This window comes from Physeter macrocephalus, chromosome 5, assembly GCF_002837175.3.
Source record: "Physeter macrocephalus isolate SW-GA chromosome 5, ASM283717v5, whole genome shotgun sequence".
NCBI lineage: Eukaryota > Metazoa > Chordata > Mammalia > Artiodactyla > Physeteridae > Physeter > Physeter macrocephalus.
The window spans coordinates 99,374,148-99,391,169 of record NC_041218.1 but is presented as its reverse complement, the minus strand read 5'-3'; the positions used below and the strand labels follow the sequence as shown (position 1 = coordinate 99,391,169).

General features: G+C 45.3%; 1 protein-coding gene across 1 annotated transcript in view; it reads right to left on the bottom strand.

Moving 5' to 3' along the window:
• HECW1 (HECT, C2 and WW domain containing E3 ubiquitin protein ligase 1) overlaps positions 1–17,022 on the bottom strand; it is a 259,111-nt gene that overhangs the window by 1,281 nt on the left and 240,808 nt on the right. Inside the window, exons 22-26 of the mRNA XM_007124963.3 lie at positions 15,542–15,640; positions 14,740–14,869; positions 10,312–10,458; positions 8,616–8,730; positions 6,385–6,583 (exon numbers count right to left, since the gene is read on the bottom strand). Coding sequence (XP_007125025.1) covers positions 6,385–6,583; positions 8,616–8,730; positions 10,312–10,458; positions 14,740–14,869; positions 15,542–15,640 — 690 coding nt within the window. The remainder of the gene's footprint in view (positions 1–6,384; positions 6,584–8,615; positions 8,731–10,311; positions 10,459–14,739; positions 14,870–15,541; positions 15,641–17,022) is intronic.

The window sequence follows — 17,022 nt, the reverse complement described above, 5'->3', positions numbered from 1 at the left end:
GGTGAGAGGCCCGCGTACCGAAAAAAAAAAAAAAAAAAAAAAAAAAAAAAAGGGAAGCTAAAGAGGGTAGAACCATGTTTTAGGACCACCATAACACACCTGCAAACTAAGGAGCACAGCCTTGGGCTTCCCTGGTGGCGCAGTGGTTAAGAATCCGCCTGCTAATGCAGGGCACACGGGTTCGAGCCCTGGTCCGGGAAGTTCCCACATTCCGCGGAGCAACTAAGCCCCTGCGCCACAGCTACTGAGCCTGTGCTCCAGAGCCCTCAAGCCACAACTACTGAAGCCCGAGTGCCTAGAGCCCGTGCTCCGCAACAAGAGAAGCCACCTCAATGAGAAGCCTGCGCACCGCAACGAAGAGTGGCCCCTGCTGGCTGCAACTAGAGAAAGCCCGCACGCAAGACCCAATGCAGCCAAAAATAAATAAATTAAATAAATAAATAAATTTAAAAAAAAAAAAAAAAAGAGAGAACCACAGCCTTCCAGACAGGAATAGACCAGTTGACCAGTTGAGGCACTGGAATATCTAGAAACTGGAGGGGTGGGTTTGCATTTGGAAGCAAACCACGCTATACTAGCAGTGCACTAGCAAACCAGCGACATTTTACAACTGAGAGATGAAGTTGGATGTGGCCAGCAAAGGAACATAATTAGTTTTAGAGGATTATGTTCCCAGGTCTCCCTGCCCAGCTCTGATTTCTGGGCCTCTGTAAACCCTGTGCATTGACCTAGAGGTGCCAACGGATGCCCTGGAACTCTCGAGATCCAATGCTCCATCAAGGCAGGTGTGATGGAGCACTGACTGTCCAACTCCTTTACCATTCATAGTGGGGCCTGCTTAACCTGAAGCAGAGATGCTGCATTTCCAAGAACAGCTGAGTTTGGGGGATAATCCTCCCCGGATGCCTGCAGCATCCCGGTGCCGCCTTCCCTGGGTTCTGCTTATTTTGTCATGTACTTCATCCTGTGGGCCCAGCTATGTGGGCCAGTGTCTGGCCTAGACAAAGAATGTCTTTCCCTGCTACGTGCCAATGCGTGGACCAGGACCAGACCCTGCTAACCAAGTTAAGAGGGGCAGAAAAATGCCAAGTGTGCTTTTGGAACTGGCTGAATTAGCCAGGGGCAGGATACAGGCAGACAGCATCTTCTGGGTTTTCTTTATCTAATCATTTTAACTGTCACTCCCGAGTGGAAATAATACAGAAAAAAAAAAATCCTATTTAGAAAATAGTTGGGATCAGATTAATGCTGTAAAAGATAATTTCTGGGAACGGAAAACATTAGCAAATGGCCCCTCTTCAAGACCTAGTCTGAACACCCAGAGTTTCTTCAAGAGTTGCTCTTAGTGCATTAATCTATAGGCCTGGTTAACTCTTAAATAAATCCTAGTCCGTAATCTAGAATGAATGAACACCATCAAATCACGATTTGATCCCTCATTCCCAAGCCCTTGCTGCTCTCCACGTGTGGTCCTGACAGCACGGAAGACCTGCTTACTTCATTACCCGGGCACTGGACCCAGTGCTCCCAGGCGGGGTGGGGTTGTGGACAGAGTCTGGAACCAGGGTTCGGAAGACCTCTCTTCTGGTCGCAGTTAAGCCACTGACCAGCTTTATAACCTTGGGAAAGCCAATGAATCTTTCTGAGCCTCAGTTTTCTCAATTATAAAATGGGGTAATACTACATATTCCGTGCACCTCGGAGGGCTGGTGTGAGGACAGCACATAAATGCCTTTCGTAAACCGTGAATCATCAGTTAAGCATCAGGGTCTCTTAATAATAATGCGACCACCACTGCAGTCATGATTTTAGGAACTGTGTCGCCCTTGCGGGGACTCCAGACCCTTGGCCTCTTCCACATGACTGCAAGCAAATGAATCAGCCTCATCTCATATTTGTGAAGCTGATATTTTGGAACTCCACTGGATCTGTTCAGTTGTGCTGTGTCAGATTCCACTCTGTCGGTGTTATTCTAGGGTTCCAGCATTTTGAGATCATTTTGGATTTGGACTGTGCCCATTACAGTACTACGTGTGCCACTTCTAACCTGTGTCATCTACACGGTCGATCTCTCCGTCTCCTCGAGGTTTTCCAAGTTACTGATTAAAATGTGCACCCAGACAGTACCAAAGCCAGTCTTGCTCTTCTGCAGTAGAGACCACTCTAAGCTTGGTTACAGGCAAACAATGCAAACAGGCAGCACCGCTACCGCGTGCGGCTGTGAGGCCAGTTCTTTAAGTGTGACTCCTTTTCAAGTCATCTTCTTCCACCGCCCAACTACGGCCTCAATCTCCCGACAGGTTCTCACTCCGTCACTGCTGAATCTACTCTTTTCCAAGTTTGTCAATGACCTCTCGATTCCCCAATCCAGAGGCACATGTTCTATGCCCACCTCCTCAAGCTCTTTGAAAGCATCTGACAGCTCTTTCTCTGAACATCTCTCTTCCCTTGGCTTCTTGATGGCTTCTCAGTGGCTGTCAGTTTCTCTTAGGGACTCCCAGTGGCTCCCTCATGCCTCCTCTGTAGCCCGACAGCCTACAGAGCAGGGCTTCCCAGCCGGCACTACTGACACTTTGAGCTTGATGACCCTTCACCAGGAGGGACTGTCCTGTGTCTTGTAGGTGTTTCGCAGCATCCTTGGCCTCTACCTGAGAGAAGCCAGGAGGACTCCTCCCCCACAACCAAAAATGTCTCCAGACATTGCCAAGTGTTCCCTGCGGGGACAAAATCACCTCTTTCCTGCCCTCCCCCCCCTTGAGGACCATCCCTATAGAGTAAGCCAACTACTAACTTAACCAGGCCTCCACCTTCATCCTGGGCTTGGGCTCAGTTTACATCTGCAGTGAAGCATGTCTGTGTTAGAATTTTAGTCCTGTTAATCCGCCCACGACTCATAATTCTGTTACCCCTGGTCCCTACTCTAAATGTAAACCCCTAAGATTTTCTCCTCTCCTTTATCTTCTCTCCATGCTGCCTGTGCTGGGTCTACCCTGACCTGCTCCCGAGTTTTCTTTCCTCCCAAGCCTTTCCTTGTCAAGTTCCACAGTAAGGAAACTCTCCCACCTCCTGATCTGGATGTGGCCTCCAAGCTCTGGATGTGGTTCTCAGCACTCATGAGCGGAGATGGTCACCATTCACCCTGCTGCATTCTGGGCTGTGGATGGACGAGCAACTTTTCCACTCCCCACTGCCAATCCTACATCATTACTTTTCAATCTTTGATCAAAAATTTCTGTTCCTCTGAATCTCATGCCATTTAGGTATTTTTTCCCCCAAAACTACAGGTTTTGTCTGGCACTTTATTTCAGTGAAATAGGATGGGGTAGAAAATAGTGTATTGCCTGCAGGTAATAAGGATGAAGTACTGTTTTGAACAACATGTGTTTCAGATACACACGCACAGGAGTACCTCTGCATGTACTGTGCTGGGATGTGAAGGGTCCTTCTCTCTGTGGGCTGTAGTTAAGACACGTTTGACCATCAGCGATCTAGATACACCTTCCATACCTTCTGACCTTCTGGGTAACACCTTTATTAAAATCTCTGGTACTTGGCTTACATGCTCTCCATTTTCACGGCTTCCCACGAGACTGTGTAGCATCTGAGTCCACTTGGTTGACTGTTCAGTGCCCTGGCCTGCCAGTTCCTTGACCCCAACCTCCGTGACCATCTCAGCCGCCTTATGCTCCAGCGACGGTGGTTTATCAAGCTTCTTCACCAGGTACTGTAAACTTATAGCCTAGAAACCTCTACCCTCAGAGTCCATTGTCCTAACCCCCACACACTCCGGAAGCAAGGACTTGGCCTGATGTATGGTTTTGCTGCGGCGTCCCCTCGTCTGGGAGGCCAGCTGCCTTTCTAGAGGGAAGGTCTGAGGAGAACGCAGCCCCTCAGAGCGTGGGTTGCACACGGGGCTCACGGTCTCTGGGGGGCCCTGGGTCACCCCGAGGGTGCTTGGTGCTCCTCCTTTGCCTCAGGCCTCTATCGCCTGCCATGTGGCCGGGCCAGGTCTTCCCGAACTACCACTATTGGAATTCAGAGGTCCTTTCTTTCTCCCCACACACAGGTGACACCTTCCAGGTCCTTGGATCTTCAGAAAATGCACAAGGGAGACCAGTCGGGGGTTACTACTCAGAGGGTCATTTCTGCTGTCCCCTTAGAGGCATCTCAGTACTTGATCCTTGGGGCCTTTCTGGCCCACGGCGAAGTCCCCGCTTCCCCCAAGAACCCTCTCTGGGATTCGCGGGGCAGCAGCCTTTTTAGGAGTGCCTTGGCCCCGATGTGCTGAGCCTGTTCATAAGCCTGACGTCCACCCTATAAGTTCTCTGTGTGGGTTGACAGGTTCAAAGCTTCCCAGAGCACATATGTAATTAGACTCAATCTCTGACCCCAAATGACAAAAGCAATGACTTCCCTTTCCTAAAGAGTTAAAACAGACCCCCTCAGCGGGGTCTTCTCTCCGTGGCCCTGCTGGTGCTTCAGCCCAGAATCCCCTCCACCCTTCCTTGCCCCTCAGGGCTCACCTAAACGCCAGCTTCTCTGTGTCATCGTCTCCTGTCAACTCAATCAGGATTAGGTCTCTGTTCTACATACTCACAGCATCCTGCGTTTCTCTTCCCTTCTTAGCGCTCCTCTGATTCCACCTGGCGTCGTAACTACTCACTCTTCCGCTCCGTTCCTCCCTAGACTGTACGCCCCTCTGGGCAGGTGCCTAGTTGTAGCTCAGGCCCTCCTTCAGGTGCTCACTGAGATGCTCACTATGAGAGAATCGTCAATGGTGACTCAAATTCACTCCTCTAAAGTAAGAGCAAAATGTTTCCGAAAAACCTCATCCTCCAAATCTAGCACGAAACTCGACAAATGGAAATCTTGCCTTTTTAGCCTTATTTTCCTGCCAGACTTCGTTCAGCAGGTTCAGTGCTCAGCAGAACCATGCAAATGAGCACGGAGGGTCTGCTGATCGAAGTGGGTGAAGCCAGGGCTGAAAAGTGCCCCAACGCTTCAGGCTGTTATTAACCAGCTGGGCATGCACTCTGCTTCCTGGGCCTCCTAAGCTCACCGCCATCAGGTGAATTCTCTCCGGGATGCTAGAAAGTCTAGGAAAGCTAGATGAAAATTACAGCTCAGAAAATCCTTCCTCAATAGGGATTTAGCAAAGTGTCTGGGAGGCCACGTAGAAATACAGCTGAATTAAAGACGAATCTTCTGTTATAATTAGAAAATATCACAGTAGAAGAAAATAATGTGGATCAATCTTTTGTTTGCTGAGTGGGTTTTATTACTATAGTACCTAGACAGAAGTATCTCTTTAGTGCTCCTTATTTCACTGATGAGGAATATGCTACCCAAAGTGGCACAGAAAGGACCGAGGAAGTGCTGGGATGAAAACTCATGGTGCAGGGAATTCATTCCGTTAAACTGCCTGGAGCCCTAGCGCCTCCATTTTTTTGCATTATCTCTTACGATAATTTCATCAATAGCTTACTGTATAGAAGCCACTATAGAGACCGGAGATACACACGCGGTCTTGTCTGCACACATTTTGAAACACAGTAGGAAAAATGCGACATGTACATGCTAACTATTCTAGAGAATATCAAGTGTATCCAGTGCTACGCCACAGTGAGACAGGCTGGGACCTGGGATCCTTTACTGCAGCGCTTGCACCTGGACAAACATCTCCCTGAGCACTAGAATACAAAGAAACTCTAAGGGACTAAAAATAACTGCACGCATGGGCAGTTAGGGGCAATTATGAACAATAAGATACAAAAAGGCCACAAACCAACTGCCATTTCTGAGATGCCGGGAGCAAAAACGGGGGGCGGCACGTGATCCCAGCACACAGCACCACCAAGGGGGTGCGCAGAGCACCGAAGCCCCCCCCTCCGGCCCCACCCAGCCATCGGCCCCCACCCTCACCCCATTGAAGGGACCAGCTCCCCGACCCCGTGCCTTGGGGGCGAGTCCCAGTAAACCCTTTCCCGAATTTGTCTGGCCTCTTATCAATTTCTGTTGATTAGAGAGTCCAAGAACCCGGGTGGGTAACAGGAGAAGTCCAGACACGGTGCTGGAAGGGCCACTTTGGACCCTCCCCCAGATGAGGCATTCCTCTTTAAATTAAATTGGGCTACGTAGGCCTGACACCAGGACGGTGATACCGCTAGCCCAAATACCATCAGTCATCAAAAAAATCACTAAGAATACGGTCTAAGTGCACCTCCCCGAGACTTCTCACCCACACCTTTCACTAATGGCTCACAGAACAATACTTTGGGTGGCAGGAAAGAATTCCATCCCAACGGAGAAGTGCCCAAGCTCAAATAACAAAGGGTACTTGGCCTTCCTCGGCAGGTTTCCCAAAGGTGGGCAGGAGCTCCGTACCTGGGGAGAGATGTAATTTTCCCCCATTTCTCTATGCAAAAACGCCGAAGCCCGTTGCTTCCTCGAAGGGCTGCAAAGCCTTCGTAGGGCACGCTGGATGTTCCCGTGACAAACTGCAGTAATCTGAGTCTCTGCTCATTGTTGAAACGTTCCACCGCAGCCCAGAACCAGCGGATCACGAGATGCCCGTCGTGATAACCTGAGCGGAGCAGGAGGGAGACCGAGAGGATGTGCAGAGGGGAGGAAGGGGTGGGGGGGGGCGGGGGGAGATGAAATACACATCAGGTGTGCCAAGAACGGAACAGCAGCTCTTGATCTGCTGATTTATCTCGTGACGGCCTTTAGGTAGGTCTAAAACAATTTGTATAACGGACTCAAATTGAAAAACAAAAGCCTATTTACAAAATAGGCACTTTATAAAAAGGCTGTATGCTGTGAGGGACGTCCTCAGAGACGTTTGCCTTCTATTTAAACAGCTGGGACCCCGGGAGTCCTTTTCCTGCCTGATATAAATGCAGACAAGGAGTGACGAGGCTCGGTAGAGATCTCTGGGGTTCCGAAGAGACAAAGCTCTCTACGAATACGATATTTCCTGGTATTGTCTTTGTTCTGATGTCTTAGCTCTTGGGACCCACATACTGTGGAGCGCCTAGGACTTAAGAAAGGCCGGAGGGGAACGTCAAACTTGGTCAACGGAAGACGCCGGGCTCTCCAAGTGCCCTTGGAGCCGCTGCCCCCCGATCAGCCCTGGGCCGCAAAGCGTTGGGCCCATGGAAGTAGTATGGGGCCTCTCACAGGACAGTAAGGAAACCAAGCTTGGAGCAATCACTTATGATAAGGTAAATGATTCCCCACTGACTGCAAATGCACGAAACACTCAAAGATGCAGAAATCTGTGTGGACTGGGGCAGAAAGAAGGAAAGGTTCATAAGGGAAGGGGGGTGTGAATTCAGCATGTGAAGGGTTCGTGTGAGCGCAGGAGGGGAAATAGAGAATGATACGAATGCGGAATCGATGTGCAGGGAACAGCAAGCTGACTAGACCAGCTTAGAGGGGCTTCTGCTGAGGACTGAAGGGACCTTGCTGGGGCCTCAGAGGCCTTAATAGCTAGGCAGAGACACTGTGACTTGCCACCTTAGGTTGGTGGCTTTCCTACCAAGCCAGGAAGGGCCTAGTGGTCCCACAGAGGTTTCCTCCTACACGGCTGAGTGTACCGTGGAGACAAGGTAGGCTTAGATGATGGGCCCCTTGTTCACGCTCTATTATATTGATAGGGGTTTCTCTGTAATATTTTACATGAAGAAAGGATTTTCAGCTTAAACAACGTTCAGAGGTTTCTAAGTAATAAGGAGCTTGCTTGTTTTGTGGGGCGGGAAATGGCCTGATCGAAATAAATGCTTCAGGAAGGCTGGTTTGGCAGCGTGCAGGTGAATGGCTAGGAGGGCTTAGACATTAGATTTGGAGAGATGACAGTTAGAACCGTGTTGCAGGAAACCAGGATTGATGTGAAGAGGGCTTCACCTCTACAGGCAGCAGGACACGCTTTCCTGCCAGCAGATGACCCAGCTCTGGAGATGGCCTGTGGACCGCGGCGTTCTCTGGAACGCATCTCCACCGTGTTATGCCAGAGACGACCAGCAGGGATTACCGTCACCCAAAGGAAAGCCTAGGTTGGAAGCTGCCGGAAGGCATGGACCAGAGCCTACTGTGCACACGTACTGAAGTAAGGCCAAGTTTTTTGTACCCTTCAAAAAGTGCTATTATTTTACATTTATATTATCACTACATATGGACTATGTCGAGGAGCATTATTCAGCCATAAAAGGGAATGCAGTAGTGAATCATACTACAACGTGAACAAACCTTACTAAGTGAAAGAAGCCGGACCCAAAAGGCCACATACAGTACCATTCTATTTACATGAAATATCCAGCACTGGTACATCCACAGAGACAAAAGGCACACTGAGGTTTGCTGGGGTGGGAGGATGGGGGAGGAAAGGCGAGCAACTGCTTCACGGGCCCAGGGTTTCCTCTGAGAATAAGGAAAACGTTTTGGAATTAGCTAGAGGTGATGGTTGCACCACCTTGTGAGTGCACTAAATGCCACCACGTTGTTCCCTTTAAAATGATTAATTTCACGTTATGCCAGTTTCACCTCAATAACATTTGTTAAGAAGTGAGGGATTGTGTCTGTGAGAGCTGACTGGTCAACACGCCCCGCTCGCTCACCTCCCCGGTACTCGGCGTTGTTCCTCCAGTCCGCCAGGTCGATCTCCGCCGTGCCCGCGATCACCAGCTCCAGCTCCCTGGCATCGAACACGGAGACCAGCCTCGAGTCCACCACCTGAAATCCACATTAGGCCTCAGCCTCCAGGCTCAACCTCCTTGCGAGGTTACATTCATTATTATTTCTGTAGGTTAAGCTGGGAGGCTGACCATTGTTTACAACTTTTTCCCCCAATGTGCTATCATGTTTAAGTTCAAAATCATGAACATTTTGAAACACAACCCCTTCATGAGCTGGGAACTCAAATAAGGTCTGCTGCTTTTCACTACTATGATACTCCCTCTCGGAATGATGTTATGAATAAGCCTGACTTGACCTTCCACAGTCACATTTAAGTTTCCAAATAACATTGCCTTTTGAAGGCAAAAAGTCCAAGTCACTGGACTCCTCTCCTCTACATAAAGGGATCCTCTCCTCTACATAAAACTAGGACTTACTTCCTAGGAATGGACATTAAATATTAAAATGACTGTCTTTTCCTTCCTTTCTCCCATTACTTCCTGCCTTCCTCCTTCAAAGATCTGGGAAGATCTGCTTGGTTAGGGTTCAGAGCTCCGGCTTTACATCTTGTTTTGCCAAATGTATCAGGTACAACTGAACACCTGCGGTGGTACCTCCTTTAATCAAACCAGTGGACCAGCCAGTCATCCACGCTGCTCTCCAACACAGCAGCAAAGAAAACCTTCCAACACCCAAACCCTTGTTTCTCAACTGCAGAAGTTTAACCGTGTCAATTTCTGGTGCACACGAAGGCTAGCAGCTGTCACTGTCCTGTTTTTTTTTGTTTTGATTATTATTGATCTCTGATGCTTTTTTTAAAAAAACCTTTTTTTAACTGAATGAAAGAGTCTTTAAATTCTATAGTGCTTTATAATTTTCAAAAGTTTCACACACGTGATTTCATACAATCCCATAATAAGTCACCGTCCTCCTGATTTACCATCTCAGCATGGATCATGTGGCACAAAGTGACACTAGGAGCATATCTCCTTTTACCGTGTTTTGCTTTATTGCATTCTAGAGACACTGCGTTTTTTACAAATTGAAGGTTTGGGGCAATGCTGCATCATCAGATGATGGTTAGTTTTTTCAGTAATAAAGTATTTTTTCAATAAGTTATGTACATTGTTTTTTCTAGACATAATGCGATTGCACACTTAAAGGACTATAGTATAGTGTAAACATAACTCTTATAAGCACTAGGAAACCAAACAATTCATGTGACTCGCTTTATTGTAACACTGGCTTTATTGCCATGCTCTGGAACTAAACCTGCAGTATCTCCGAGGGCTGCTTGTATACGAAAATAAAAATCAAGCGAGAGTGGACAATGCCCTCCAGTGCCTTCATCTCACTCGTTTTTATTTCACTGAGTGAAAGGAGATGCAACACGCACATGTCTTGGCAGGAGGTGCCACGCGCTTTCACAGCAGGGCCGCACCAATGCCAGTTTTGTGAGACCACGAGAGCTGGGTTTCCCCGAGAACTCTGACCCCTCACCCTCTATCCCCAGGAGGCCCTCTTTGCACACTGGTGAGTACTGCTGAGCCGTCTTCCTGCCTTGCTCTTCCTCTCCCTTCTGCTAACAAGCTGTGTCGGGGGCGAAGGCCTGGCGTGCCCGCCGGGCCTGGGTCTCACCTCGTAGAAGCCCCGGACCAGGGCCTCGGTCTGCTGCACCGCTCCGCGCTCCACCCGCCACCTCACCATCCTCTCGATGTACTCTTTCTTGTTCTTTTCTGTCACTTGGGTGTTCGCTCCTCCAGACTTTAACTCCCTCTCCGTTACCTTGTGGGGAAACAAAGGTCATGAGGCTTGTTGGCTCAGCTTACCTTGCAGCGAGACAGATCGATTTTAGGAGGATGAACTCTTTGCAAAGAGTCCTCTTCACAGGTATTTGGCATGACTACATTCTTGGTTCTTTTTCCTTCCCTGGAAGTTACTAGAAAGGTTCTGGTTGTTCTAAGCAGATACTTCAGTACCTTAGAAGCATTTTTGTTTTATAAAGAGGAAATGTGTTTCTTTAACTCAAGAGGCTGAATGGAAATAAAAGAAAAATGCCCCTGGTTGTCCCTAAATGGACTGCAATGTCCTTATCCTAGAGTCACACACTTGATTGCTCCAAATTCCAATCAGATCGAATTCTTAACAGCCAAATTCTTTCCCAAGCACAGCAGATCATTGGCAGGAAAATAGCGAAGGGTGGGAGGACAGGTTTGCAGCCAGGTATAAGAGTGGCTGAAGAGTGACAGCCTGACCTTGAGAAAGGAAACAGAGATTGAAGTCGCCACGTAGTACAAAGATGCATGTTTGTTAGGACACGCTAGCAGGAAAAGTGATGATCTGTGCTTTATTGTTTTGAAAGGCAAGAAGGCACATAGCATGTTAGACATTTTTATCAAAACGTGCTGGTGTTTGAAGGGGGGTAAGCATCGGTTATCTTAAAATTGCTTCAGGGGTTCACCTCGCTGCTCAATGCTGTAAGAAAAATGAGGCGTAACTGTACTTAGTTACTGATTAAGAAATATATGAATATATTTGGCGCTCATGGACAAGGTACCCAAACAAAACAGTTCACAGAAATCTGCGGATTACATTTTCTTCTATCACTTGGGTGACTAGGGTAAATATGAGATACTCGCCAGTTATAACATAATAATTGCCACCCAAGATCCATATTCTTTGGAGTCTCTGGATTTTAGCTGCCCCGTTAAAGACTATTTCCTGACACTAAGTGTGTGATGTAATTAAATTCTGGCCAATAAGGTATAAGCGGGGGTGTTGTATGGCACTTTCAGGGGGTCTCCTTAAAGGGAGGGGCTATGCCCCTTTGTCCTGCTACTTCAGACACGGACGTGATGGTTGGGGCACTGTATGCATCTGGGTCGTGAGTGCAGGTGGCCATTGTAGGGACTGCAGCCTTGGGTTGCCTGCCTCCACATTTCTATGTAAGAGAAAAATATACTGTTAGTTTCCGCAGGGTCACTGGGTTTCTTCATTAGCAGCTGAACCTAGTCTTAACTAACACACCCAGGAAAAGCCTATGGTGTCTTTCAGCTGCATCTGTCTGTCTGCTCTTCACTGAATAACTTGCCAAAAGAAGGGCTGAGACTCGATTTTCTAAAACCAAAAGCATCGTTCTTGGTGACCTCATTTGAAAAGAAACAGGATCGTTTAAGCTTTAAACAGATAGATATTATTCTAGATCTACAACACATCCTTATTTTTATCACTGGGAACATTTTGAACTTTCTCTGAGTTGTTCAGCTCCTACGCTATATACACCTGAAGAATTGCTCTTTTTATTTTCAATGTTATTTTTTTCCCTCTAACTTATGTCTTTAGTCATTTGTAGTTTACTTGATTTCCTCCTGGTCCATGGAATAAAATTTAAGTGCTATAAATGGCCATACAATGAAAAGCAAGTTTCTCTCCCACCTCATCTCCTAGCCATACAATCTCCCTACTTGGAGAAAATCACCCTTCCTTCCCTTCCAGGGAAGGGGAATGTATACGCTAGGGATGTATACATGTATCAGTGTATACACTAGGGAATACGTATAGATCATCTCTTTTCCCATAAACGGTAGCATATTATACACTGTTCATCCTCATACTTTTTCAATTAAAAATACACCTTGACCATTGTTTCATACCAATTTAGACCTGCCTTGTTCTTTCCTTGTTGTTGTTATACTACCCGGTTTATTGTTTATGATTTATATGTAAATGGATGGGCTGGGGTGTCAGACCACACATCCCACTAGTCCACTATTCCACTGTGTGAGTGAATCATCATTTACTTCACCAATGCTCTACTGCTGAACATTTAGATTGGTTCGGATTCTTTGCAATGATCAACAATGCTGCGCTGGAGATCCGAATCCATTAGTCATTTCAATTGGATGTGAATATGTCTGTAGGGCAAATTTCTAGATGTGGATGCTGAGTCAAAGGCAGGTGCATTTAGAATGAGGATAGATGTCACAAAGGTGCCTTTCATAGAGGATGAAGCAAACGTCTGCCTGCTCTCACCTGCACTCCTGCACAGAGTGCCTGTTTCTCTACACCATCTCCAAAATACAATACTGCTAAGCTTTCTGATTCTTGACATTCTCATGAGGGAAAACGGTATTTCACAATGCTTTAATTTACATTTCAAAAAACAGTGAATGAGGGTGAGTATTTCCTTCCCTGGGAACTATCTACTTATATTCTTTGCTAATTTTCTATTGTGTTGTCGATTATTTCTTACTGATCTGCAGAATCTCTTCCTATACTGAAAGAAATAGGCTTTTGTCTGTTTTATGCATTACAATGTAGTAAATATTATGCCATTTTTACTTTATGTTGTATTTTTGCCATGCGGTATTAAAAAAGTAATTTTAGTTGACTATCTCAATCTTTTCCTTTATGACTTTGACAGTCTGTGTCACATCTATAGCAGCATTCCTTACTGCAAGATTAAAAAGGAAAACCCTGTCATTTTCATCTTTTTGTTGTTTTTTTAAACATTCAGCTTTTTCACCCACGTGGAATTTACTTTAGCATAACGCGTTAGGTTTGTGATCTCAAGTTTTTTTAAGATGGGTTCCCATTTGTCTTAATATATTTTGCTAAATAACTGTGTTTATTTTACAAATTTACCCTCTACTATAGGGAAAATGTAAAGGATGGGCTAAAAGTAGTCATGCAGAGGAATAGTGTATTTTACACGTTCTTCTGGTATACAGGAAGACAGTTAAGTGAATCGTATATTCTTGAACATATTTACAACATATAGTTGTAAGAAATAATTTTTCGTCAAATATAGAAGAGAATATTCTTCAGAGGTACGTTTACACACAGGCAATGCACCAGAACAGTGACATTTTCCAGGACCTGTCCAAGATGCTTGATTGAAGCTGTGGGTGACGGGAGGTCTGCAAGGTTCAGTGGGTAACTCTCACCCATGGACTCAGCATGCTGTCCACATTCATGCAACGTACTTATAAAGTAAACCAGCTTAATTCTCACAACATCCCATTACAAATTACACACGTCATGGAACCTCTCGTAAATGATATTCTCAAAACCTTAATTGCTAAATCTGCTCAGGCTGTGGTTGGTCTGATAAAACTGTAACCCAGAAAATTCAATGTTATATAAACACCGGTAGAAAAAGAAATGGGAAGCTTATCTTATTAAATAGTACTCAAGTATATGCATTTTGGAGAAGTAAATATCTGGATGCTAGTGATAAAAGAAGTATTATTGTAGTTGTACAGATAAGAGAAATACCTCACAGATGTATTGCACACTTTACAAAAATGCTTTCTGATCCATTATCACATGTGATTTTCAAAAAACTCTATAAACTAGATCCATGTCAAAACAAGAAAAAGAAGACATGGGTACCTTTAAAAAAGGGAATACTCCTCAAAGAATTATATCTTAAATGAATGACAGTCCTTGTTTTTAAACACAAAATCCTATTTCTATGTGATCCAGCAATCCCTCTTCTAGGTATATATATATCCAAAAGAATTGAAAGCAGGGACTTGAACAGATATTTGTACACCTGTGTTGATACCAGCATTATCCACGATACCCAAAAGGTGGAAGCCACCTAAGTGTCCATCAACATATGAATGGCTAAACGAAGTATGGTATTTACATACTATGGAATGTTATTCAGCCCTAAAAAAGGAGGCAATCCCATCACATGCTATAACATGGATGAACCTTGAAGATATTACGCCAAGTGAGATAAACTGGTCGCGAAAAGACAAACAGTGTATGATTCCACTTATATGAGGTACTCAGAGTAGCTAAATTCAGAGCAAGAAAAAGTAGAACGGTTGCCAGGGACTGGGGAGAGGGAGAAATGGGGAGCTATTGTCTAAGGGGCACAGCTTCAGTTTTTCAAGACGAAGAAGTTCTGGAGATGGTTGCACAACATTGTGAATCCACTCAACCACAATGAATGGACTGTACCCTTCAACGTGGTTAAGATGGTAAATTTCATGGTATTTGAATTTTCCACAGTAAAAACCAAAATGTCTTTTCCAAGACCCACATCTCACAAACCTGGCCAAAAACTTCTTCATTAACCGTGAATGTGAGGTCGAGGATGTCTGTGATGTTGTTGTCCTTCATCCACTGCAAGCTCTGGTGGAATTCCTCATCCAGATATTCCAGGTCACTCAAATCACAGGGCCTGGGTGTATTCAAAGGGAGAAAGGTAAACGGATTGTTTCAATAAACAGCTGCCCAGACCTCACGCCAAAATGTGGTTATGTCGCTCCTGGCTAAAGTGACACAGACGTATTCTAACAATTGGATACTTCTGAATATACTGATGAATCTTTTTAGTTCATTCAGTAGTTTTTTATTGGAAAAGGAAATTTTAAAATGTTTACAATAATAAACACAAAACAATTATTGACTCAGGGGTTCTCCGTGGCCGTTGGAGAAGAGTATCATTTGAAAACAACTAAATTATAGGCAGATCAATTCTTTTTTTTTTCTTCTTCCAGTTTTATTGAGATATAATTGACATACGGCACTGTATAAGTGTAAGGTGCACAGCATAATGATTTACATACAAGGACAGATCAATTCTACTTAGTAGTTTCATGCAATGCTTGTAATGTTACTATATTTATATAAACTGATTTATATCTGTTATAAGATGTTCTCTTATGCTTACATAAAATCTCCAAATGCATTTTTATTGGATTAAAAGGTTTATGTGATATCTAAGCACTCAGAAAAGTAAATCACCATAAACCTAACAGGAACGATTAGGGAAAATCAGGGACAAAAGGGTCAGAGGTGCCAGAGAGGCCAGTGCCTCTGGTCCCACAGGCAGGGCCGGGTGGACACTTACAGTCTCAGGAGTGCCTTATAGAAGGGCCTTGTGAAGAAAGCGTCCAGAAGGTACTGATGGATCAGAGCCAGGCCTAGGATTCGACCACTAAACCTGAACCTGGAACAGACAAGGCAGAGCAACTGAAGGGCAGGTGGGAAATTACACTGTTAAATATTTTCATTTGTACTGTTATCTGATGTGTTTCTTCATAGTACTCATCTTAAGCTGCTTGAAAAATTTGCCAATTGATGACACAATGGAGGCACCCATTCTTCTTATTCTTTACCGTAAACAATGGCTATGAACTTGGTATGTACTAAGGAACCCTCCTCTCCCGCAAGTACCCAAATAGAATCATTTTGCTGGAATCTTTTTCTCAGACTTGAGAGTATAAGGACCTAAGGGATGAAAAGAGCTGGTGGAGGGGAATTCTGGGACCCTACACAAACAGTCAAGACGAAGTCTTGAAGTCCATTTAAAAAAAATTATTTATTTATTTAATTTCTTTGAACACATTTTTTTTTTTAACATCTTTATTGGAGTAGAATTGCTTTACAATGTTGTGTTAGTTTCTGCTGTATAACAAAGTGAATCAGCTGTACATATACATATATCCCCATATCTCCTCCCTCTTGCGTCTCCCTCCCTCCCTCCCACCCTCCCTATCCCAGCCCTCTAGGTGGTCACAAAGCACCGAGCTGATCTCCCTGTGCTATGCGGCTGCTTCCCACTAGCTATCTATTTTACATTTGGTAGTGTGTGTAAGTCCATGCCACTCTCTCATTTTGTCTCATCTTCCCCTTCCCCTTCCCCATGTCCTCAAGTCCATTCTCTACATCTGCGTCTTTATTCCTGTCCTGCCCCTGGGTTCTTCAGAACTTTTTTTTTTGTTTTTAGATTCTATATATATGTGTTAGCATACGGTATTTGTTTTTCTTTTTCTGACTTCGCTCTGTATGACAGACTCTAGGTCCATCTACCTCACTACAAATAACTCAATTTCGTTTCTTTTTATGGCTGAGTAACATTTCATTGTATCTATGCGCCACATCTTCTTTAGCCATTCCTCTGTCGATGGACACTTAGGTTGCTTCCATGTCCTGGCTATTGTAAATAGTGCAAAGAGTCAGCAATGAACCTGAGGATCTGAATCTAAGGATATGGAAAGTTTTCTGGACCATGCATCCTCACCTATTCGAGCATTCCAAAGATACCACCTGAAGGTCTAATGTGTGCCCGACCCTATGCCGGGAGGTGGGGGACTTGAGTATGAGTCACACATGGCAGTCGTGCTCACGGTCAGTGGGGAGAAGTACGTGGAATCCCACTGTGGTAAGCGGTAAGTGGAGCCTACATCGTCACACGTGAAGAACAAGGTCTCTGCTGGGAGGAACTGATCACACAGACCTGGTCACCTCCAGACGTAAGGGCCTTCACTGATTTAAAACCTTGTTGGGGCAAACTGCTTCCTGGCAGTTTTTTTTTTTTTTTTTTTTTTT